Source organism: Heloderma suspectum, chromosome 2 (assembly GCF_057233095.1).
Source record: "Heloderma suspectum isolate Gila_16-S chromosome 2, 16-S_ref, whole genome shotgun sequence".
Classification (NCBI taxonomy): domain Eukaryota; kingdom Metazoa; phylum Chordata; class Lepidosauria; order Squamata; family Helodermatidae; genus Heloderma; species Heloderma suspectum.
The window spans coordinates 140,732,842-140,757,529 of NC_139459.1; the positions used below are offsets into that span (position 1 = coordinate 140,732,842).

A 24,688-nucleotide genomic window follows, 5' to 3' on the forward strand; every position below is an offset into this window, starting at 1 on the left:
TTGAATCAAAGCTTCTGAACACACATTTATTTATTTATTTATTTATTTCTATACCACCCAATAGCCGAAGCTCTCTGGGCGGTTCACAAAAATTAAAACCAAACAGCACACAATAAAACAATTTAAAATATATAGAACATTAAAACCACAATATAACAATACAACCACAATAAAACCTAGCAGCAGTGCAGGAGTTTAAAATACAGATTTAAAACAGCAAAGATAAAAATTTAGAAAGCTAAAATGCTAAAATGCCTGGAAAAATAAAAAGGTCTTCACCTGGCGCCGAAAGGAATACAATGTAGGTGCCAGGCGAACCTCACTAGGGAGCTCATTCCAGAGCCGGGGTGCCACAGCAGAAAAAGCCCTCCTCCTAGTAGCCACCCGCCTCACTTCCTTTGGCAGGGGCTCATGGAGAAGGGCCGCTGATGATGATCTTAAGGTCCGGGCAGGCACATATGGGAGGAGGCGATCCTTCAGGTAACCTGGCCCCAAGCCGTTAAGGGCTTTGAATGTTAACACCAGCACTTTGAATCGGGCCCGGAAATGGACTGGCAGCCAGTGCAGCTGGAAAAGTACTGGCGTAATATGAGCTCGCAGGCCAGTCCCTGTTAACAATCTTGCTGCCCTATTTTGGACCAGCTGAAGTTTCCGGACCGTTTTCAAAGACAGCCCCACGTATAACGCATTGCAGTAATCCAGACGAGAAGTTATCAGAGCATGGATAACTGTAGCTAGGCTATCTCTGTCCAGATAAGGGCGTAGTTGGTATACCAGCCTAAGCTGATAAAAAGTGCTCCGTGCCACTGAGTTCACCTGTGCCTCAAGTGACAGTTCTGGATCCAAGAGCACCCCCAAACTATGAACCTGATCCTTTAGGGGGAGTGCAACCCCCTCCAGAACAGGTTAAATATCACCTAGCCGGGCAGACGAACCACCCACTAACAGTACCTCCGTCTTGTCTGGATTGAGTTTCAGTTTATTAGCCCTCATCCAGTCCATTACCGTGCCCAGGCACTGATTCAGAACAGCCACTGCCTCACCTGGTTTTGATAAGAAAGAGAGGCAGAGCTGGGTGTCATCTGCATATTGATGGCACCTCAGCCCACACCTCCGGATAACCTCCCCCAACAATATACATAATATTGGAATCCATATTATGTATAACAAAACAGAAACATTCAGCAGAAATACGTGTTCTCTTTGGTGGCATTCCTTCCTTTATATATAAATTTTTCAAATTGATTTTTAAAACCAGTTTCTCAAAATAGCATTATATTTGCTGGTATTTTGTTTAAATTTGGGTTTTAGTAAACATTTGCTTTCTTAGACTTCATTGTGCAATGAGATGGATATTATGAGGCACTACAGAGGGCCAGTTTGCACAATCAAAATAAGCCACGATGGTTATTTAAGCCATCGGGGTGCATGCAGGGCATGATTTCCATAATCAGTGCCCAGGTGCGGCTTGGCGTGTCATCTGAACTCAGACAGCATGGCTTGTTGGAGGGGGAAACAACCCTCCAATAATCTTACAAGCAGGCAGTGATTGTGGAAGTTGTGCCCCACATGCACTGCAATTTAAATAAGCCACTATGTCTTATTTTGATTGTGCAAACCAGATCAGAGAGTTATGAATTGAAATTGATAGATTATTTAGAATGTGCTGGATACCTCCTGTGAAGAATGCACTGATATGTGTCTCTTATTATAGTTGTTGGTCTTGACATGAACATCAGCCAGTTCCTGAAAAGCCTGGGTCTGGAACATCTTCGGGATATCTTTGAAACAGAGCAGGTAGGACTGGAACATCTTTGGTGTATCTTTGAAGCAGGACAGGTAAGACCACTTCCAATCAGTGTTGCACATGTATATGTAGTTCAGTCTTATGCATTGGCTGGGTTCTGAAGAATCATGCAGCCAGCTTCCTGTGTCCAAGGGGGCTTTGGGCTTAGTTTCTCAAGCAGCAACTTCACATACAAAATGCTTTCCAGACTGAGACAGCATTCAAAAGCAGATGGTAATACAGTATTTGGAGGGGGGGGGGGGCTGCTTTCCCAGGAAATTAAATGAAGAAGAGCTAAATGAGATCTTTGGATCCCAGCCATTGGATTGAATCCAGATAGGCACTCAGTGGATGTCTGCTTGTGCCGGAGGATGGTGTGGAGTGGTGATTTTCACCAATTTCGCCTTCCCTCTGCAGCCCCTCGTGTCCCCTAAAAAAATTGCCCTGCCTACTTTTTCCGGTGGGGATCCCTTCCATTTGCAAAAGAACAAGTCTGCAACCCATTGTGTTTTGCTTATATTGTTGGAGTTTAAACACTCTTTCAAGCTTTAATACAGGATGAGAGATTCTAGGGTAGGAACAATAATCTGCTCTGACTTTTTGTTTCCTCATTTCTATTACTCTGCCACAGAGAAACTTGCCTAACTTAGTCCTGATTTAAAAACAGAAATGAATAACTCTTGGTTTAAAGAACGATGTGACATCTAACTTGAATGTCCAGCTTTTCTTCCAACCATTGGTTTAGCACAGATAACTATAACTAGAATTTTAAGAACTAATTGTGACACCCAGTTCTGCTGTCCAGAATTATTCCCTAAGCCAGGGATATGAAACTCAAATTGATTGGAGAGTTAGATTGCCAAACTCCAGCAGATACCCAGAGGCTCATCCATAATTTTTTCACCTCGTCCCCCCAAATGTCAACTTAATCAGAATTCAGCATGAAACCATCTATTCCTTTACAGTTAAGACAGTAAAATCTGAAAAAGTACATCTTTTTTCCTGCAGCTGTCCATCAAATGTTAGTTTCTTAAACATTTAATCATGGTGTGATCATAGAAAACTATTATACATATACACATTTGCCTTGGATGTGTCCTTGGGACACATTCCTTCCTTCCTCACAACAATTAGCTATCCATATGGGTATAGAAGCATTCATGTTAGCCTGAAGTTCCATAATTTGGGCAGAATGTGGTAGTCTGCGTTAGGGAATCTAAAAAGGCCTTATAAGGCCTGGATACCTTAGGTTTGATAGCCATTTATTAAATCTAAAATCTGTTTTGGAATAAATGGTATGAATTAGGAAAACAGGCCAGCTGAGGAGAAGAGGGGCTAGACACCTTATAGCTGCCCCCTCTTCTGGTTCTTCCCCCAACCTGATGGTTCCTGGTAGCCTTACCAGTCCGCCCTCGGGTCTGGTGGTGCTGCTGCTGAATGCCAGGTCGGCCCAAAATAAAATCTCCCTCATCCATGATTTGATTGTGGATGAGGGGGCTGACCTGGCATGTATTACTGAGACCTGGGTGGGGGAACTGGGAGGGGTCACTCTCTCCCAGCTGTGCCCTCCTGGGTACTCAGTGCAGCACCAACACCGACTTGAGGGTCGGGGAGGGGGGGTTGCCGTGGTCTATAGGAATTCAATCTCCGTCTCCAGGCTTCCTGCTCATTCGAGTGCAGATCTTGAGTGTTTGTACCTTGTGTTGGGTACCCGGGACAGATTAAGGATTCTGTTGGTGTACCGCCCACCCCGCTGCCCATCAGACTCCCTGCCTGAGCTGATGGAGGTGGTCTCGGACTTGGTGTTGAGGACCCCTAGGATGATGGTCCTGGGGGATCTCAACTTCCATGCCGAGGCCGCTGTATCCAGGGTGGCACAGGACTTCATGGCCGCCATGACAACCATGGGGCTGTCCCAATATGTCATCGGCCCAACATATATAAAAGGACACACGCTTGATCTGGTTTTCTCGACTGGGCAGGAGGATGGTGATCTGAAAGTGGAGGAATTAACATCTGTCCCTTTGTCATGGACAGATCACTTCCTGCTGAGGTTTAGACTCCTGGCAGCCTTCCCCCTCTGCAAGGGTGGGGGACCTATTAAAATGGTCCGCCCCTGGAGATGAATGGATTCTGATGGATTCCAGAGGGCTCGGGGGGATTTTCCTGCTGGTATGGCTGGTGCTCCTGTCGAAGCCCAGGTCGCTCTGTGGAATGCAGAGATGACTAGGGCGGTTGACATGATCACGCCCAAGCGCCCTCTCCCTCTGAGCAGAGCCCGGCCAGCTCCTTGGTATACACCTGAGCTGAGGGCAATGAAGCAAGAGGGGAGACGGCTAGAACGCAGGTGGAGGAAAACTCGTGCCGAGTCTGACCAAGCACAGGTAAGAGCCCACTATCAAGCCTACTCTGTGACGGTGAGGGTGGAAAAGAGACAGTTCTTTTCCACCAGCATTGCATCTTCTCAGTGTCGTCCAGCGGAGATTTTCCAAGTGGTTCGCGGCCTGTTACATTCTGGGTCAGGGGGAGAGACAGTGGAACCCTTGGTAGCACGCTGTGATGAGTTTGCACGGCACTTTGAAGATAAAGTTGCTCAGATTCATCATGAATTGGACACCACCATTAATACAGTTCCATTGGTAGAGGCGTTCAGAGCACCATCTGGTCCAGTTTTATTGGATGAGTTTCAGTTACTGAGGCCTGAGGATGCGGACAAGGTGCTTGGCCAGGTCCAATCGACCACTTGTGTGCTTGACCCTTGCCCTTCATGGCTTATTAAATCAAACAAGGAGGGGATGTCTGGCTGGGTCCAGGAGGTTGTAAATTCCTCCGTGAGAGAGGGAGTGGTGCCTTACACTTTAAAAGAGGCGGTAATTAGACCACTCCTGAAAAAGCCTAACCTGGACCCAGAGGATGTTAACAATTATAGGCCAGTGGCCAACATCCCCTTCCTGGGCAAGGTGCTTGAGCGGGTGGTTGTAGAACAGCTCCAGGCACTCTTGAATGAAACGGATTATCTAGATCCATTTCAGTCGGGCTTCAGGCCTGGTTTTGGAACGGAAACTGCCTTGGTCGCCCTGTGAGATGACCTCTGCCGGGAAAGGGACAGGGGGAGTGCGACCCTGTTGATTCTCCTGGACCTCTCAGCGGCTTTCAATACCATTGACCATGGTATCCTTCTGGACAGGTTGTCTGGGTTGGGAGTTGGAGGCACTGCACTACCGTGGTTCCGCTCCTACTTGGATGGCCAATTCCAGAAGGTGGTGCTGGGGGATTATTGCTCTGTGCCATGGCAATTGTGCCATGGGGTTCCACAGGGCTCTATTTTATCCCCCATGCTGTTTAACATCTACATGAAACGGCTGGGGGAGGTTATCCGGAGGTATGGGCTGAGGTGCCATCAATATGCGGATGACACCCAGCTCTGCCTCTCTTTCTCATCAAAACCAGGTGAGGCAGTGGCTGTTCTGAATCAGTGCCTGGGCACGGTAATGGACTGGATGAGGGCCAATAAACTGAAACTCAATCCAGACAAGACGGAGGTACTGTTAGTGGGTGGTTCGTCTGCCCGGCTAGGTGATATTCAACCTGTTCTGGAGGGGGTTGCACTCCCCCTAAAGGATCAGGTTTGTAGTTTGGGGGTGCTCTTGGATCCAGAACTGTCACTTGAGGCACAGGTGAACTCAGTGGCATGGAGCACTTTTTATCAGCTTAGGCTGGTATACCAACTACGCCCTTATCTGGACAGAGAAAGCCTAGCTACAGTTATCCACGCTCTGATAACTTCTCGTCTGGATTACTGCAATGCGTTATACGTGGGGCTGCCTTTGAAAACGGTCTGGAAACTTCAGCTGGGCCAAAACAGCAAGATTGTTGACAGGGACTGGCCTGCAAGCTCATATTACACCAGTACTCTTCCAGCTGCACTGGCTGCCAGTCCATTTCCGGGCCCGATTCAAAGTGCTGGTGTTAACATTCAAAGCCCTTAACGGTTTGGGGCCAGGTTACCTGAAAGATCGCCTCCTCCCATATGTGCCTGCCCGGACCTTAAGATCATCATCAGCGGCCCTTCTCCATGAGCCCCTGCCAAAGGAAGTGAGGCGGGTGGCTACTAGGAGGAGGGCTTTTTCTGCTGTGGCACCCCGGCTCTGGAATGAGCTCTCTAGTGAGGTTCGCCTGGCACCTACATTGTATTCCTTTCGGCGCCAGGTGAAGACCTTTTTATTTTTCCAGGCATTTTAGCATTTTAGCTTTCTAAATTTTTATCTTTGCTGTTTTAAATCTGTATTTTAAACTCCTGCACTGCTGCTAGGTTTTATTGTGGTTGTATTGTTATATTGTGGTTTTAATGTTCTATATATTTTAAATTGTTTTATTGTGTGCTGTTTGGTTTTAATTTTTGTGAACCGCCCAGAGAGCTTCGGCTATTGGGTGGTATAGAAATGAAATAAATAAATAAATAAATAAAATAAACAGGCCAACATTTCTTTTGCGGAATTGAGATTTGTTTGTAGTTGGAATTATCACTCTCTGTGCTAAAACGACAGTCTCCTGTTGCAGCTTAAAGGCTAACAAATGTATTATGGCATAAGCTTTCATGGATGCACTCCACCGCACAGAGAGTCTGAGGCATCTATTTGGCAGAGCTTCAGGATCATTCTTGAATTACAGTTCATGTTTCTGATCAGCATCTTACTATTAACATGAAATATGTGGCTTATCTTGGCTCACATTTCTGCCTGTTTGTCCACAAACGTTTTCAGAAAAGGAGTTAGATCAAGTGAAATTTTAAAGGGCGCACAGCATTCTTAAAAATAAAATGACAGAACCAAATTATTGGCTATGTTTATTCCATCTCTTTCACCTGTAATCTTTGATGCTGAAATGTATTGGCTTATCAGATTGTTTGAGAAATGTAAATTTGCATCAATGCAATAATTGAATGGCACGGTTAATACTTCTACAGGATAAAAAAAGCACCTGTCACATCTGAAGGGTAATAGTATAATAGTAGTCTTCTGATATCAATTTACGCACTGGCCCTGTTCAGATGCACATTGGGGAAAGGTGGTTAGGTTAACCATGGTGCAGGGTGGTTAGCGCTAACCACCGTGAGAGCCCCTGCCACATGTGCAGGTAACCACAGCCTGAAGTGCAGTTAGCATAACCATTCACTAACAACCATGGTTACCACTAAACTCTGCAGTCCTCCAGATGGGCCACTAAGCATCTCAGCTGCTGCCATTTTGGGGCCTCAGCGGAGGAAGCTATTGCAGGTGGCCATTTGGGGGTCTCAGTGGAGGAAGCTCCTGCAGGCAGCCATTTTGGGGCCTCAGCGGAGGAAGCTCCTGCGGGCAGCCATTTTGGGGCCTCAGCAGAGGAAGCTCCTGCGGGCGGCCATTTTGGTGCTTGGTGCTGCAGCAGTGGCCAGCAGCCATCTTGGGGTTTGGTGCTGCAGAAGCCACGAGTGTCCATTTCACGGGGGCTGGGGGGATGCAAGTTTGGGAGCAGGCGCACCATTTGAGTGACATTGCTTGGCCATCTGCCAGCTGGTTGGGGATGTTTTCCCTATTTGTGGTGGTCACAGATGCTTTGCCTGGGAGTGCTAAGTGCTCGATGTCACTGTGCCAATAACAGCGGCATGAGACCGAAAGCATCTTTTCTCCCCATGCATTTGTCCAATTCTCGTACTGTGGGAAGGACCGGAGAACAGTGAGGCTGGCTCTCAGCTCATGTGTTGCTAGGCAGTTTTTGACATGGAGATTTGGAGCGCTGGCAAAAGTGGCTGGGTGGATTTCAGCCGCTCTTGCCACAGAGCCCTATGTTAGCACTCAGTTAACCATGCGGGTTTGTTCAGACATCACATTAAACCATGGTTAGGGCCGCTTATGTTGCAGTAAGTAGTTAGTGAGTGTGGTTAGTCCATGGTTAATAAACCACCATGGTTGGGGAAAATGCCATTCAGATATCACACTATGCCATTATGGTTAGCTCAAAAACACTAACCATCATGGCTTAGCATGATGTCTGAACAGGGCCAGTATTTAAGCAAAATAGGTCCCTGCCTGGAGGAGCTAGCACTGTAAATGTTGACAGTGGAGGAGACAAAAAGGGAAGAAAGGGTAACAGAGAATGAATGCATCAAACTACCTATTAATGTACTTTAAGCATCTGTATGCTATCTTTCCAAGGCTCAAGATAGCTAATATAACATACCTATTTATTTTTTGGTGTGTCTGTCCTATTCAGATTACCTTGGATGTACTAGCAGACATGGGACATGAAGAGCTGAAAGAAATTGGCATCAATGCATACGGGCATCGTCATAAGTTAATAAAAGGTGTAGAGAGACTTTTAGGTGGGCAGCAAGGTGAGTCTGTTAATGCATCCTGCATTGAAAATCAATCTGAGTTTCAGCGACAGAGTGAGAGCCCCCTCTTTATATGTTACAGATCTTTCAGGGGGGACCTCAGGGAATGTATGACAGGTGAAACATTAGCGGGTTTAAAAAAATTAATTTGGTTTAGTGCATTTTGATAGCCTTGCCTACCTGCAGACCTTAAGCTGGATTACAGCAGTTTCTTCTGATGGGCTTGAAGGCAATAAAGAAAAATAAAAACATTAAAAATGTATTTTATAAACTAAAATGGAGTGAGAAAGTTTTATCTGTATACCTAGAGTCATTTTCTTTATTCTAGCCCCTACCCCAGATCTAACTAATACTCCTTCCCCAGTGTGGGAGCTCCACATGTCACTAGTTCTTTCCAGTTAACATAACCCTCCCCAAATTCCAAATTTTGGAAGATGTTTGTGTACTATCAAACCTTACCCCAAGGAGCCACCATTTCTGAGACCCATTCTCTTAACCATGATTAGGAAATCAGTAGATTATCTGCACTGATCTTGGCTCTTGTGCTATCTGTGGACAACAACAAAAAATGAGGGCCTTAGAATATAAATTACTGGTAGAATAGAAATTGCGTTGCAATTAAGATTTTTAAGAAGTCTCTGCTGCTTTGATCTCCTCTTGAATACTGCAGTTAAGTAATACTGACACTGGCAATAGTCCTTCAAAACAGAGATTTGTGCTCTGTTCTGCTCTTCATATGTGTGCACATGCAGATCTAATTTCCTGAGTATTTTCCCTTTTTCAGGCACCAATCCTTACTTGACTTTTCACTGTGTCAGCCAGGGAACTATTCTTATAGACCTTGCTCCTGATGACAAAGAGCATCAATCTGTGGAAGAAGAGGTAAAAAATATCTATCTACAAAAAGACACTTGGGACTGATCCACTTAGGTGGATCAGAATTATTAGAATACTTCCGCGCTAGATAGAAAGCTGAAATCCACCTTGATTACCAGATTGGTACAGTGACCAGTAATCTAGTCTACAAATTACCAGAATCTCCTGAAAATGACCCTTTTATGTCTCCTTTGAAATGTGGGATATGAAGTAATTTCCTAAGAGACACAAGTACTCCAGCACAGGCAAGCCAAGCCACATATGAGATGGAATGTTATAGGGTGGCAGTTTGTTTCCCCCTTCATATGCTTGAATCAGCCTTGGATTGGAGGGAAATCCCACTGACAAGAGAGGACCAAATCTATGCTTGTAAATGCAGCTTTCATTCTGCTAGTACAAATGCAAAATATCCTAGATTTAAATTTATCTCTGTCTTGGAAACTTGCACAGTTATATACTTTAAATGTGTTGGGGCTTAGAGCTATGTTGAGTGCTTCTTTTTTCTCACTAACTTCTAGAGATCAAATGTGCTTCTTCCTAAGGTCTCTGCTTAAAAAACCCAAAACACTAAGACTGATGGCTACCATTTTTGTTTTTAATGCATTTAAAATGTGTTTTGAATCAGTTTGGGGGCAGGTAAACAGCAGGCAGGAAAAAGGTTAAGCATCTCCGATCCTAAACACACTAACCCACCCTGGGGTGGTCTGTCCCATTTAGAAAGACTATTAGGTTACCGTTATATGCATTTATTTTCATATAGTGTATAAATTGTCTCTGACCAAAAGTGTTTATATATTGTGGGTATTTAGAATCTTGGGGGCTATGCCAGGCTTTAGGGAACAAGTCAGCAGTGGAATATTGCTATCACAACTGCATAAGTGCGAGATTCTCATTTGCCAAAGGCAAAAAACAAACACCTCAACATCTGTTGTGTACCTCTGGTCAAATATCCATACAACCCTATCAGGCTTTTCACAATCTGTTGCCCTGTAACCTTAGTGAAAGCAGGTAGTGCAACCTGTGCTCAGAGAAGGAGTTTTCTTCCTCCCATTTCTATCTCCCTAGTGACAAAAGGATTATGAAATGAGAACAGAAGCAACTGTTATTTAGTATGCTGCTGAGACCAGACATCCAAAACATGATTTCTCTTTCTGCTCCTTGTCAGAATATACTAGGCAGGAGCAAGAGAATGTGGGTTTCTTCTGTTTCTTCAAAGCTTTCTTCTCTTGGCTGAGGAGATAAGCACTGCTTCCTTATTCCTTCCCCCTTTTCCCTGCTTTCATAGGATGGAAAAGGCAATAGATGGGAGATGAGTGATGGATCTTTCCTTTTCGCTCCTTCTTCCAGATCCTCAGTTGTACCTAAATATCAGACCCACAGAATAGTCCCAAATTAAAATGTGTGCAATATTTCCGAAGATTCATATTCTGGGTATCTTACTCTATACTATTTGCCTGTTTTATAGATGCAGAGTACCATCAGGGAACACAGGGATGGTGGTAATGCTGGAGGGATCTTCAACAGGTATAATGTCATCAGGGTAAGTTTCAAAGATTTTGTTAGATATAAAACAATTGCCAATTTTGCTGATAAATTAATCCCTGCCTGGCAAGACAAAGAGGTGATCCCAGGAGTAATGACTGAACTCTAAACAAAAGGTTTGTTGTTCGCTTATGATTCTGGCTCATTTGGGGAGAGACAAGACAAAGCTCCCATTTCAGACACGGTAAACAAACCACAGACAGAGGATCTGTGGTTTGTTTAGCTGCTTCTACTTGCAGCTGGAGTCAAGCAGGAATGACTGGGCAGTGGGTGCAAGCTGTAAACGGTAAGCCAGGATTCTCTAGAACCCTGGTTTATTGCTGCATCTGAATGCAGGCTTGTTGTGGGGTGATTGAAGGAAGAGGGTGAAAAAGGGATATGAGTAAGTGGGTTAGTGTAGTCATTTATTCTCAAGATTAGCATACTTCTAGTTCAGGAGACCTGTTTCAGTTGTGAATTGTGGCACTTCACAGTTGGGAGAAGACAGTTTAATAGTGCTCATCCCCCAGATCAAAAAGAGTGCTTATTGCATCTGCCTCTTCTGGTCTTGAAAGGACAGAGAACTGTAGGAGCACTCCAGTAGCACTCCCTGCTTTTCCTGTTTAGAAAGCACACCGCAGCAGCCTTTCAAGGCCAGCAAAAGATTGTTGCCATGTGCCTCTTCTCCCAAGAGGCAAATATATTTTGGTCTAGGCGAGCAGGCAAATGGATGAATTTCATCTCTGAATTATATTTGTGTAGTAGGCAATCTGCTAGTATTTCTCTTTTGGCGTCATCATGGACAAATATATGGCTTAGAAAATAAGTGTATAGAAAAGGATAAACTTTTTGCAATGAGGTAGTATTCTTTGGTTTGGATCCAGTGTTACATGAGCAGACTTCCATTGGCACAGTGAGACCTCCCATCCTCTCTTCCCCCCTGTGCGTGCCCCAAATTTGCTCTAAAGGGTCCCCCAACCTTCTGGAACAGAGTTGGAAGGCTGCAGAGGGGAGGAGAAATCCATGCTACTGGTGGTTTCCATTCTGCTAGTGGATGACCAGCATTGGATCCAACCTTGTGCGTGTGTTTTTATAAGCACACTTCTTAAGCACTTAAATCCATTGTTTTCGCAATTCACATAATAGATGTGGCTACTTTTGACTGTGTACTCATGAGTAGCTACCTGAGACATGTCAACTTCTGTTTGTAAGATACATTTTGGAGGTTTAGCAACAGGAGGCAAAGCTGCCAAAAATAAGAAGAGCTAACCCTAAAGCATTGCTTGGGCTGTACCTGTCATATTTAGTAAACCTATGTATATTTTCCTTATAGAAAAACTTTTTATACTTTAAAAACACAGCTTACATGGAAACATTCTCTTAGGACTTTGCTGTTTCTCTGTTTCAATTAGTGCTTCCTTTTATAGATTCAAAAAGTTGTAAACAAGAAGCTGAGAGAGAGGTTCTCTCATAGACAGAAAGAAGTCTCGGAAGAAAACCATAACCATCACAATGAACGCATGCTGTTTCATGGTAAGTAGAGTCACCCTCTTTGAATTTGTAGCTACAATGTCACACACATTTTAAAAATCTACATAAATTGTACTTTTGCTCATCTTCTTCCCTGCTATCAGAGGTACATACAGATAGGACAGTAGTCTTGGATTATGGCTGGATTCAGAGTTGCTTGAGTGCCATCTGCCTGGGGTTTGTTTATGGCCCTCCCTGCACTGCAGACCATGCCACAGCCTATGCTGTTCTAGAGGATTCCCCAGCCCTCTGGAGAAATGGGGTAGGGGGCAGAGGGATCTGCATTTGGAAGCACCTGTGGGAAAGACACAACATGCAAGCAGCCTTCCATTCATACAACTTTGGATCCATCCCTGTGTTTACATTTATTTTCTGGGCATAATGGTTCTCTCTCTCTCACCTCTTGTCTCACTGAATGAGAAAAAATAGGATGTCAGAACAAACGGTGGGAGTGGCACTCTTCCACTGGAGCCACAAGCAAAGGATTTGTCCACAGATAGGAAAAAGCGTGTGCCAAACATCCTGGAGAGTTGTCTAGCAAATGTTACTCGGCAGTGGCCATAGTATAAGTGAACATCTTCACAAACATTGAAAAGGATTGTGAATTCATATAGGTGCTTGTAATGCACAGGGATTTTCCATATGCTTCTGGCAGTCCCTATCACCGAGGGCTTCTCTACACAAGTCTTTATTGTGCGCTTGTGATTGGTCTTTCATGGTTTTTTGTGGGTCCTTTACACTATATCATCAACCTCCAGGGCCCCTCCTATGCTTTCTGGCCATTATAGTGGCTTTATTCTCAACAGGGAAAATGTGATTAGAGATTTTATCGTGCTTTGAGGCACAATTAATTTCCGGTGAATTTCCAAAATCCTACTATATTGCAGCTATACTACAGCACCATCCAGTGGCTGTATAATGAAACATATAGAACTTGCCCAGAAAGAAAAAACTCAGAAAAAAACACATCTTAATTCTGCAAGGAATCAGGAAGCGGAAGCCCCGGTAAGGGTGTGGGGTTTTAGCTTCATGTAGAGAAGCTCTGAAAGGGTTTGGTTGAGTATTAGTACCAGCCATGCAGTCTAAATGAGCATCGTTCCATTGCGCAAGTGGGGACAGTGCAGAAAAGAGCCTTCTGCCTTCTGTAAGGAGTTCTTTCCATGCAAACAAGTCCCACCTCTTTCCAACACTGACAGCATGTCAGCAACACACTGAATACAAATTCTGACTAAACACATGAGTCCTGCCTAACCCCTGAGAATGACTTACAAAACTAGCCTGCTTTGTCTTTCTGTATATTCAACCACATTTGGGGTGGGGAGTATGGCATCTTCCTCAGATATATGGAAATCATAAATCCGTGTACCTGAAAACCTGTTAAATCTCCCAAACTACCTCTCTTACTTAGATCTGTTTTGCTTTCACGTGACTGAATTTGGATACATTCATTTGTATGCAAACATCAGGTGCTGGGGGAAGCAGAATTTTTATACTACACGCAAAAGTAAATTGTTTTATGTTCTATTCTAGGGTCCCCTTTTATTAATGCTATTATTCACAAAGGATTTGATGAAAGGCATGCATACATTGGAGGGATGTTTGGAGCTGGGATTTACTTCGCAGAAAATTCCTCTAAAAGTAACCAGTATGTATACGGAATTGGTGGAGGCACAGGCTGCCCCACACACAAAGACAGGTCCTGCTACATCTGCCACAGGTGGGTTTCTGGTGGGCTGAATTACCTCATAGGCCAGATATAATGTTTCATTTTTTAAGGGCAAATGGAAGAAAAAGAGGTGGCTGAGGGGTAAGGTAAAAATGGGGGGAAATGCAGCAAATCTTGTCAGTACTCTAAGCTGGAGGAATGTAAATGCCAGAATGTTTCTGTTATGTTAGAACTGCAGAGTCACACAAGAGACCATCCACAAACAGCTTCTGACACCATTCTGGTGATTTCTACTGATCGAACAGAGCTGTTGATGACAAGCTTTGGGCTTCAGTGCCCTTTGGCCGAAGTCCAACATTCAAGTAGCCATGACTTGAGGAGCCAGTTCTTGACGGAAGGCCTTGCTTTTTCATAAAATCCATTGTTTAGCCATGCATGCTTCCACAGGCCAGCAGTCTTTTGTTCCACCTCTCTTAAACAATCATTGATCCATTCACAGGAAAAGCCTGAATTTTCTCAGGGCTGTAAAAATTTAGGTAAATTAATCAGACCCAGTACAGGATCTGAAAAAAATACTTCCATATTTGTCCTAACAGATAAAGATTAACTTTTAAAAAGCTTTTGGAATTCAAAATTAACAGCTTACAAAAGTTTCAGATTCCTGTTTACCGCATGCACTTAATATTTTGCTACAAGTGAGATTCCTTAGTTCTCTTTTATGTTCCTCCCACCTTCGTTTAGACAAATGCTTTTTTGTCGTGTGACATTGGGGAAATCCTTCTTACAGTTCAGCACCATGAAAATGGCCCATGCCCCTCCAGGGCATCACTCTGTAATTGGCAGGCCAAGCGTAAATGGACTTGCATATGCCGAGTATGTCATCTACAGAGGAGAACAGGTAAGTGGGATACGAAAATGGTATACATCTTGTGGCATTGGTAGGCCCAAATATATATGCTAATTAACTGTACTAATTAATTGGTGTACAATGCTGATGAATCATCAACGTCAGTCAGGGTTGCTTCATGCTTTACACAGGAAAACCACATGCTGCATGTACCACCAGTATTTCCACAGCAAATGTATGAAGTATATTTTTCTTTTCTTGATTGGGCCAGGATGTATGTTTTCATTTTTGTTTCATTTATTATATTTCTGTACCGCCCCATAGCCAAAGCTGTCTGGGTGGTTCACAAAAATTAAAAACCATTTAAAATGCATCATACAACGTGCAAAACCATTTACATAAAAACATAGACAGCACACACACGGACAATGTATATCTAAAAACAATTTTTAAACAATCAACTGAAGACAATCCAGGACCTGATTAAAAACTGATAATATGCTGCCAAATGCCTGAGAGAAAAGATGACAATGTTGGCACTAGGCAGGCCTCCTTGGGGAGATCATTCCATAATTGGGGGCCCACCAGCAAGAAGGCCCTCCCCCTTGTTGCCACCCTCCGACCCTCTCTTGGAGGAGGCACATGGAGGAGGGTCTTGGATGCTGAAAGTAGTGTATGGGTTGGTTCATGCCAAGAGAGGCACTCCATCAGGTATTGTGGTCCCAAGCCATTTAAGGCTTTATAGGTCAAAACCAGCACCTTGGATCAGGCTCAGAAACATACAGGCAGCCAGTGCAAGCGGGCCAGAGTCAGTGTTATGTGTTCAAACCTTCTTGTCCCTGTTATCGGTCAGGCCGCCGCATTTTGCACAAGCTGCAGCTTCTGAACCATCTTCAAAGGCAGCCCCATATAGAGTGCGTTGCAGTAATCTAACTTGGAGGTTTATGGATGTTTAGAGACATGTGTATCTTCCATGCTTTACAAACCAAATATGTTTGCTACATGTGTTCTACCACAAGTGTGTGAAGTGTGGAACTGCCCCAATTCTGATTCTCTAATATGAGGAGCAAGTCTCTGGTATGTGTAAGCCTTGACACTGCCGAGCACCCTAAAGCTTCTTAAAGGATTCAAAAAAATGTTGTGCAATGAAAGGGACTTTTGTCTGTCACTGGAACATTTGACTGAGGTAAAAGTAAAAAATGGTCTGATGAGGCCAGCAGCCATTTACTTGTTGTGAATAAAGTCACCTGTGTTCTATATCCTGCATGCCACTTAGTATCCTTCCCACTCTTGCCTCTTTGGCAAGTGAAAGGGCTTCATTCTCCCCATGAGGTCCAGAGAGCAGCCTGAACGCCTAGGTTAGCTCCTCCTACTGACTCTGAAAACAGGGTCCAACTTCTGATTCAAGAGGCTTTTCCAAATCACAAACTGGGACTTCCTTGTTCTTCTGTAGCCCCATCTTTGAGGCTGGAAGCAGGAAGTCGGCAAGGTCCTCTGCAGACATCTCCACGATGGTGGTGCAGATAGGAAACACAGGGGCAGCATATAGGCACATGTAGCTTCAAGGCTGTATCAAGGGGGAAAGTTTTTTTAAAAAAATTTCTTGTTCAGGGGTGAGCAATATTTTGGCCCCTGAGGTCCATGTGTGGTGATGGGTTGGGGGGCCCCACACATGCTCCATTCTCTCCCCCCCCTTACCCCCTCCATCTCAGCTTGCAGCATGGGGTGATATTCCCCTCCCTCTGTGCTGAGAGCGTGCCCTGCCCCCCCGCCAGTCAGCTGGGCAGGGGTTCGGAGCGCAGTGCAAATTGTGCTTCCAACATTAGCCTGTTTCTACTGGGAAACAGAGAAGATGGGAATGACTTTCCTTATGTGGCCTGTTTCCCAGCGTTTTCCCCAATTGCTCTGGGCAATGGGGCACGCAAGGAGAGTCATAACTCATGATTTTTAGAAATTGGGCAGTTAGTAGTGGTGGGGGCATTCTCAGCAGGAAAATGATGCAGGGGAAAAGGTTTTCAAACACCTTCCCCCCACGCTGCAGCCTCAATGCAGACAGGGTGTCCTCATGGCTGCTTTTGGTAAAAAAAGATGTGGCCAGTCCCCAAGCATGGGATTAAAAATGTTACTGAAGTCTAATCTAATTTGGCCGAAAGAAATGTAAGGACAAGATTAAGACAAAAACAGAGGAGGGAGAGACTAATCAGCCCCACTCCTTTCATTCCCTCAGATTTTTATTCAAACATCAGTTTTTCTTACTAGGCCTTCATAAGTAAGTGGGGTGCTTCCGGAGAGGAACTGCCTCTATCCTTCTACCAGCCAGCCCCCTTCCTTCAAAGGAGAGAATAGAAGATGCAAACTTGGCACCAGCCCAGCCCATCTCCCATTGCAAATAGCATGCTGTCCTCAGCAGTTTGCAACTGGCACCTGCTGTGCCACCAGATGTATGGATGTTGGAAGCAGCGTTTGAGGGGCACATCTTAGAGCTAGCCAAGGAAGCCAGGAGGAGGCTTATAGAATCACCAGAGTCCAAAAATCCTGCTTAGACTCTTGACAGCTCTACAACACTTGGACATCTCAGTGTAGAAATGTCTCTGTTCCAATGAAAACTAGGGAACTGAGGGCCGTTCTAGATCTAAAGAGACCTAAATGGGTTCCTAATAGTGAAACATTTCAGGATGGAGACACTTCATATCTCAGAGAGACTTCCTGATTTATCTAGAACTTCTTGAACCATGTCTGCACTAACTATCAGACCCCATCCACAGGACTTCCTCAGGCCTGCATACAACAGGAAGCATTATCTTTACAGAGCACTGTCCTTCAGGCTCCTAGTGTCAAGGGCTCCTTGGAGGCCTCTCTCAGTCTAATCCAGTAGCCAAGTCCAGACACAGACAAAGGGATTCTTTTCAAAGCTTTATTCCACTTTTACAACTTAACAACTCTACTGTTAGCAACTAGATATGAGCAGCAGAGTACTTGTGCCCTAAGTTGGAACAGTTGGTCCCCGTTTGAAAGGGAATCACTGGCTGACCCTGAACTTAAGGGCTAGGGAGAGTCCCTCCCCTTTTCCCTTGGATCCTCTGGGCGCAACCGTTGTTTGCGCGCCAGCCAGGCACTACGCCTCCTTTCCGCTCCCTCGATTTGGCGCTGCTCTCTGCGTCGGAGTCGCGCGTCCATCAAGTCTGCTTCCCGCGCTCTGTCACTCCCAGGACTGCTGTCTAAGCTAGGAATGCTGGTGGGAGGAATCTCCGTCAGCTGTTGGCCCTGGGAAAGATGAGCGTGCTCCTCTCCCAGGAGCGACTCCTCTTTCTCAGAATCAGAACTACTCTGGGATTCTATGGGCTCAGTGTCCACCCTGACATCTAGCTGAAGGGATCATCTTCCACAAGGCTCATTTTTCTATCCAATCCCAGCCTTGCCCAAGCCAGTTGACAGACTAGAGGCTGAGTGGCAGGTGCTGAAGGCTGGAACAATCAGAAGCAGTGCTGGAGTAGCTAACCTTGGAGTAGAGCCTTCCCCCTTGACACCTTAAAGCAGGGGTGGGGAACCTTTTCCTGCCTGAGGGCTGGATTGCCACCTGGGAAACCTCTAGTAGTGGGTATGGCCACATCATTATAACACGCACACACCCTTCCCACCCATCCCTCCTCAGCTGATCTGTGCTGATAAGCTGAGGAGTGTGACAGTGTGTGTGTGTGGGGGGAGGGATTTTCAGATCCAGCATGCCACAAGGGGGATGAAAATCCTGGCTGAGTGCTAAAATAAAGCTCCTATCTTCAATCAGCTGCTGATTGGAGATAAGAGCTTCTCTCTGTTTAGGGAGAGGGAGTGGAGCCTGGGGAAGAAGCCACTCAAAACACGCTCCCACTATGCCACTCATCAACAGGAAAAAATGAACAAGTGATGGAAGAGTTACTGAGTTGTGGAGCGTGGAAATGAGCCTGTTACACATACAAGATACCATGTGGGGAGCGGTGGTCACTATCTGCACAGGGCCGTATTGATGCAGTGTACTAGAAAGGAACAAAAGAATCAACATCATGATTTGGGTGGGGCAGGGGGAGGGAATTGAGGGAGAGAAGTAATGTGAAAGTTGACTGAAATGGATGTTCTTCTTTTTGAAGTTCTTCCTTTAATTTGGATTTATCTGCTTATTTTTAGGCTTATCCTGAGTATCTAATTACATACCAAATTGTAAAGCCAGATACTCCCTCGCAGACAGCAACGGCTGCAGAGCAGAAGACCTAGTAAATACTGGTTTAGTGAAGCAAATTACACAACTTAAACTTACGGACTGGATGGATGACATTAGTTTCGAAACAGCATTGTATGAAATTCTTGTCACTCTGGAACTAAGCTGTATGTGTTTTATAAAGCATTGCTCTATAAACAAATATGAGTAATTGATACCTACTCAATTGCTACTATTCCTTTTGAGGAAATGTTTACAAAGGTTTGCCTTTTAACAACATATCTCAGGCTCATTTTCCCTGCATTTGCCACGTGTGTAACGACATCATTGCTTCAATCTGGGTGTTTGGGAACATTATTTAACAAGCAGAGCTATGCCATGACCATATTTTTTTTAAAGAAATTCTGATGCCACTATTCTTGTTACATGATGTGCATAGCTTGTATTGAACCCATGCCACCTTCTCAACATTCAAAGTTGATTTTATTTTTTAAAGTCCTTAGTTGACTATTTATTTTACTTTTTTCTTGAATGACAAAAAATGAGCCAGGCCCTTCTTGCGGATGTTTTTTGCACAAAGTCAAGTTGACTAAAATCAATTAACAATGCAGTAGGAATTTCTTATCCAAGAAGGTGTTAGAGATCTAGTTCTTCGGTCTGGGATTCTTTTTGCACTTTTTATGATCTCTTCTTTTTTTATGTTGCTAGAAACATAATTTTAGGGTAGAAACTCATCCTTTGTCCTTGCTGAGTTCTTCTTTCTCTAAGAGGAGTTCATACTAGTATTCATGTAGCAGCCTCATAAAAAGCTGTCTCTGTTCTTGAAATGTGCTCTGCTTTCTCCCAGCTAAATTACCAACAGCCCATTGTTAACACAGGAGGTTTAATGAGGGTGCTCAAGGAAGGAAACAAAATATACATGTTTTGAAAGTGTCTGATAAAATACCTAAGGAATTTTGATAGGATAAACATGAATAGACAAATTTGCCAGAGGAACCTGCATTGAAGGGTCTGTTTTGATCTGTTTTTCTCTTTGGAAATAGTGCAGGAGTGGGGCTTCAGTGTGAGACATTCCCTCACCTGCTCCTCCCACTATTCCCCTTGCCCCTCTCCCACTGCTCATGATCACAGGAGCAGTGAGCAAGTGAATGGAAGTCCCCATGGTTGCTTGAATTCAATGTCTCCTCCTTCCTTGTTTACTTCTCCCCAAGATGATGAGCAGTGAGGGAGGGGAGGGAGCAAGGCAGGAGCCTGCTCCAGATCTCTTGTGGGGTACAATCCAAGAGAAAACAGCCAGGCTGTTAGGATGTGGAAGTTGTCTGTTAAGCTTACTTTGGGCCCTTTCATTTCAACAGGAACAATTCATTCATTGCATATGGATTCAGTCACATGCTGTTTTAACAATAATCTACTGAACTGGCATGGAAATCTCTTCTCTGCAATGCAAATCAGTTTTTAAACACCTGTAAACCAAGGAGTATGTTTGCATTCATCTTATCCCAGAAGGCTGCTAGTTACTTTCTCTTCATTAAATTCGTCCCCCTTAATTTTGTTTGTGAAGCAAAATCTCCTCTGTTTGGGATCATCTATATCAGAGGTTAACAATAACACTATTTTTTCCAAGAAAAGCAGCATTTTTTTTTACAATGCAATAACTTTATGAAAAAAGGAAGAAGTTAAAAATTAAATAGTAATAGAGATTTATAAATAGGATATGTAACAGAGAGATATTGCAATGTTTTTAGAATGATAAATCTTTCAAAATCTTTAGTCAGAGGTCAACAGCCAAAGAAGGTTGGATTGCTCAAATTATAGTTCTTCCATTAATGTTTTTTTATTCCTTGAGAGTAAAAATAGCAGACTGTTGCAATTATTTTATGAAATATACTGGCATCTGCTTGGAAATGGGGGCAAAAATCTTATCTGCTGACACAGCAAGCACAAAAACAAAACCCAAAGAAGTTTCTGGAAAAATGTCATTGCCAAGAATAATCATGTAGATTTCAACATTTGTCAGATTCAATTCTTGATTCAGGCTGGCTGAATGCCTTCTACCATTACAGCATTACTGAACATTTTCTTTTTGTTTCTGTTGTTCATAGCCACTTGGTCTCATTGGGTTTGTTGGGTTATGATGTAGAGGCAAAGCTGATCAAGATAGTTTTTCTTTTAAATAAATGTCAAAGTTGGGAAGGTGTGTTGGGGCTTCACTATTAGAATTCAGATGAACATTCATATAGGGATTTATGTTTTTAAGCACAGCTGGTGGGATGTGCCAACTGCGGTAGAATTGCAAATAAATGTGGAAGTCTACATTCTGCCAACTTCATGTAGATGTTAATTGAACCCAACTGTTCTTCATAGTTAAGCCAAATGGTTAACATGGATGTGGAAATTCAGTGTTTCTTTCGCCAAGGAAGGGGTGAAAATGCTTGATTCTGTAGTTGTCTGTTTCCTCCAATGTGCTAGTTGAACTAATGGATGTTTTAGATTTCATCTAGAGTCCTAAACTCCCAGAATCTCAAACTGTGGCCCTGATCTTTTAAACTGCCAGTGTTTTGTAACTGATGTTTTGTGCGGAGTAAAAAGTGCTGTGTGAGGAATTCCATTTGCAGTGGCTTTTGTCTTGTAACGTGTTTCTGTTAACTCTTTCCTGGTCAGTTCTTGAAAAATGTGCATGCATGTTTGCTCAAGCCTTCAGAAATCCCAAAGCTGAACATGGGTAATCTCAGAAGAATAAAATGTAAATCTAGTATTCGCTGTCTTTCAGACCAACATGACAGCTACCTTTCTCTGAAACAGGAGTTGATATTTGCTGAAAAGAACTCATACATTTGATTTCTAAACAAAGTTATTTGGCATTAGCTCTCATAATTATTAATTCCGTCAAACTTCTCACTTGTTATGCTCTGGGGATATAAACTGATAAGTGCCCTTACTGTGAAGTCAAAGTACCACAAGGGTTGTGCTGTGTTTAAGTAAATACAGTATCTCGTTGGCCTTCCAGTAAAAATAATCATTTTTTCCCTCCAGGGTCAGATTGGATAGTTACTGAAATGCCATAAATGTGGTACAGCCAGTTCACTCATTAGCCTTGTCCCACACTGGATGTGAAGGATAGTTGCACATGAGAGCCATGGTTCATGTTCTGGGGTTGGTATTTCTCTCCAGAACTTAAAGTTAACAGGGCCTCAAGTGTGCTTGGCATCACAACAGTGAAAACAGCATTGCATTACCTGGGTAAGTGCTTCTCTTAAAAAAAAACAAAAAAACACCCTTCAGTTGGGAGCATGAGTACATTGGTCAGTTGGGGCTGCTGTGCACAATATGCAGCAGCAAACCCAGGGTTGCCACCAAGCATACACATTGATGGGGAACCATAGCCAATTCCAGCTCCTGCGCAAGGGCATTTGTATGCTGCACATGTGCGGTCTGTCCCGCTATCCCCCGCATACAGAGTGGCAGATACAACAATGGAGCTCTTCTCTCTTCGTGCCTTCACACAACAAGGTAAGCAGAACCCCTGAAGAGGGCTTCTGTCTGCCAGGATACTGAATTCAAATCTGCCACTGCTGAAATCTGTGACACCCTTTTCAATGCTGTATGGTATGCGGTATACATTGCAGTCACCATTTTAATACTGTATTCAATCATTATTGAAAATTATGGGAACAAAACCTCCATAATATCGTATACTTGTGTGGCTGCTAGATAAATACAGTAGATATGAACAAGATACAGTGGTTGACATTTACTACAAATGCAGTGTAAAGCATAACATTAAGCCAGTTTGGCGCCATTTGAACTCTGTGTCAGTTCACATTTACAGTAGCTCCATCAGTGTATCCAGAGACTGCTGCCGGACTCCATCATGTGGAGGTCCCGTATTTGCGACTGCTGCCGTGTCTGTGATACATTGGAGCACGAAGCCACTGACAGCACCCCTTCCCTCCTCCCACAGTGGTTGTGTGGAGGCAGTTGTAATGCAAAAGTAAATTGGTCATTGGCTACGACCACATTTTATGCTGCTTGAGCTTGCAGCTACCAACTTCTTGAGGTTGGTATTGAATATTAAAATGTCAGTATGAATATGGGTTCTAGTGTTTCCACACACACCATCGAATTGTAATGTATATATTATCAATACCTGTTCGCTGACTCCATCTAAACAGGGATATAAACCATGCATGCAAGAGGAGCTTGATTTGTTGTTATTGCTGAACCCCCCACAGTCAAATGACACAAGCCTTCAGCGGTTTGCAAAGGAATTACCTTAAATCTGGTTTCCTTGTGTCTAAAAATGGTCCCCAGGATTGCGCCCAGGAGGAGCGAGGCTCTGTGTATTCTGTGGTTCTTCAGTAGCACTGGACAAGTGCAGAATGCTTCCTGGCAATCTCACCATAACAAAATCACCATTTTCTAGTCCTTATAGTTGCAAATATCTTCTTGTAAGTGTGTGAGCAATGAGCCTGCTGAAATCTTAGACGCCAAAGGGCTTTTTGACTAAAGTTTCCCTGGGTTGGGGGCAGGGCTTTGTTGCACTTCATAGCTCCTTGCCCTCCCTGTGACTGGCAAAACTAGAATAAATTGTGCAAAATTGTAGAATTAGGTAACATAGTTAACAATTGATAACGGGAAATAATTTTAATTTTTTTAGAGCAGAATAGACACCCAGGTTTCAGTTGTGCCTGCTTAAGGATTTTGTGGAGCACGCAGTTTCCTTCATATGTTATTAGATGGGGAAAAACATGGCTTGTGATCCAATTATATAACTCAGGACAATTTCCAGAGGACTAGCCATGCATGCTTAGTCTGTTGTATAAGAAGCAACAGGATTTTGTGGTACCTTGAATACTAATACCTTTATTATAGCTTAAGCTTTTGTGGACCCGAAGTGGACTCTGGTCCACAAAAGCTTATGCCATAACAGAGGACATTATAGTATTTTCCTCTTTCTTTCATGTTCCTTGTGGTCTGTGGTTCAGAAGGTGGAGAAAGAAGACAAATCATGCATCTAACTGAAATGTCTTTATGCCAAATGAATAGTAGGTTCTGTAGCTTACTGAACACGGGGTAGATTTTTTGTGTACTGGTTCCATTCAAATTACTGGTAAAGGATTTCAAAGGCTGCTTGTTTACAATGCAATCTCAACAGATTTTTTTTATTTACTTCCAACGTCTTCAAAATTTCTGGCAGATTTTTAGAACTGGCGATTTGTTTGCAGTAGCCATCAGCCTATGTATACAGTCTCCTAACAATTTTGACACCTAGTTATTTCCATAGGCACTAAAGTACTAAGCTTTGCATTAAACATAATTCTTGTATAACTTGCTTGCATAGCTAGCCTTGTGTTCTTGATACCTATTGGCCATTGAAGAACATATGAAGTCCCAATATGGCCTGTCATTGTCTGGGACCTGGAGCTGGGATGGTGTTAGTTTCCCTCCTCTTGCTAAAAGAGGATACTAGATTCTCTTAACTTAACCAATGTGATGGAATTTTGCATAAAGCCAGTGTAACAACTAAGTTAGATCTTACTGTGCTTTGACTTAATGTCTGACCTATATATAGTACTTGTGACAGATTAAGATTCAATAAACACTCTTTTTTAACACTTGAATTCTGCCCTTTCTTTCATGTGTGAATTGTCAGAAGCAGTACCACTAACTTTCTGCAATGGCTTCTTCATTTTGTTTATTCAAAGGCTTTTTATTGCCAGGCCTGCGTGTTCACTGCTACTCTTTCCACAAACACAGCAAAATGTGCTATTGGACACAGAACTGCACACCTTAGAAGTTTCTAGTCCTTAGGGCTGGGAGATATTTTGCGTGGACGATACCTGCTGAAATTTCAGAAGCGAGGGAAATAATCTCTTATTTATTTAAGAGGTTAGGGCAAG

The 24,688-nt window shown here is 43.6% G+C and overlaps 1 protein-coding gene across 3 annotated transcripts in view; it reads left to right on the forward strand.

Moving 5' to 3' along the window:
• TNKS (tankyrase) overlaps positions 1–24,401 on the forward strand; it is a 114,844-nt gene extending 90,443 nt beyond the window's left edge. The window contains exons 20-27 of one of the 3 annotated variants that reach the window (XM_084835058.1): positions 1,715–1,839; positions 8,036–8,156; positions 8,941–9,038; positions 10,498–10,572; positions 11,981–12,086; positions 13,614–13,800; positions 14,491–14,647; positions 18,758–24,401. In XM_084835058.1, the coding sequence (XP_084691184.1) occupies positions 1,715–1,839; positions 8,036–8,156; positions 8,941–9,038; positions 10,498–10,572; positions 11,981–12,086; positions 13,614–13,800; positions 14,491–14,647; positions 18,758–18,844 (956 nt within the window). In that variant the 3' untranslated portion in view covers positions 18,845–24,401. Of the gene's footprint in view, positions 1–1,714; positions 1,840–8,035; positions 8,157–8,940; positions 9,039–10,497; positions 10,573–11,980; positions 12,087–13,613; positions 13,801–14,490; positions 14,648–18,757 lie in introns of those variants that run through there. The other 2 variants (XM_084835059.1, XM_084835060.1) reach the window with 2 other exon arrangements.
• The last annotated feature ends 287 nt before the right edge of the window (positions 24,402–24,688 follow it).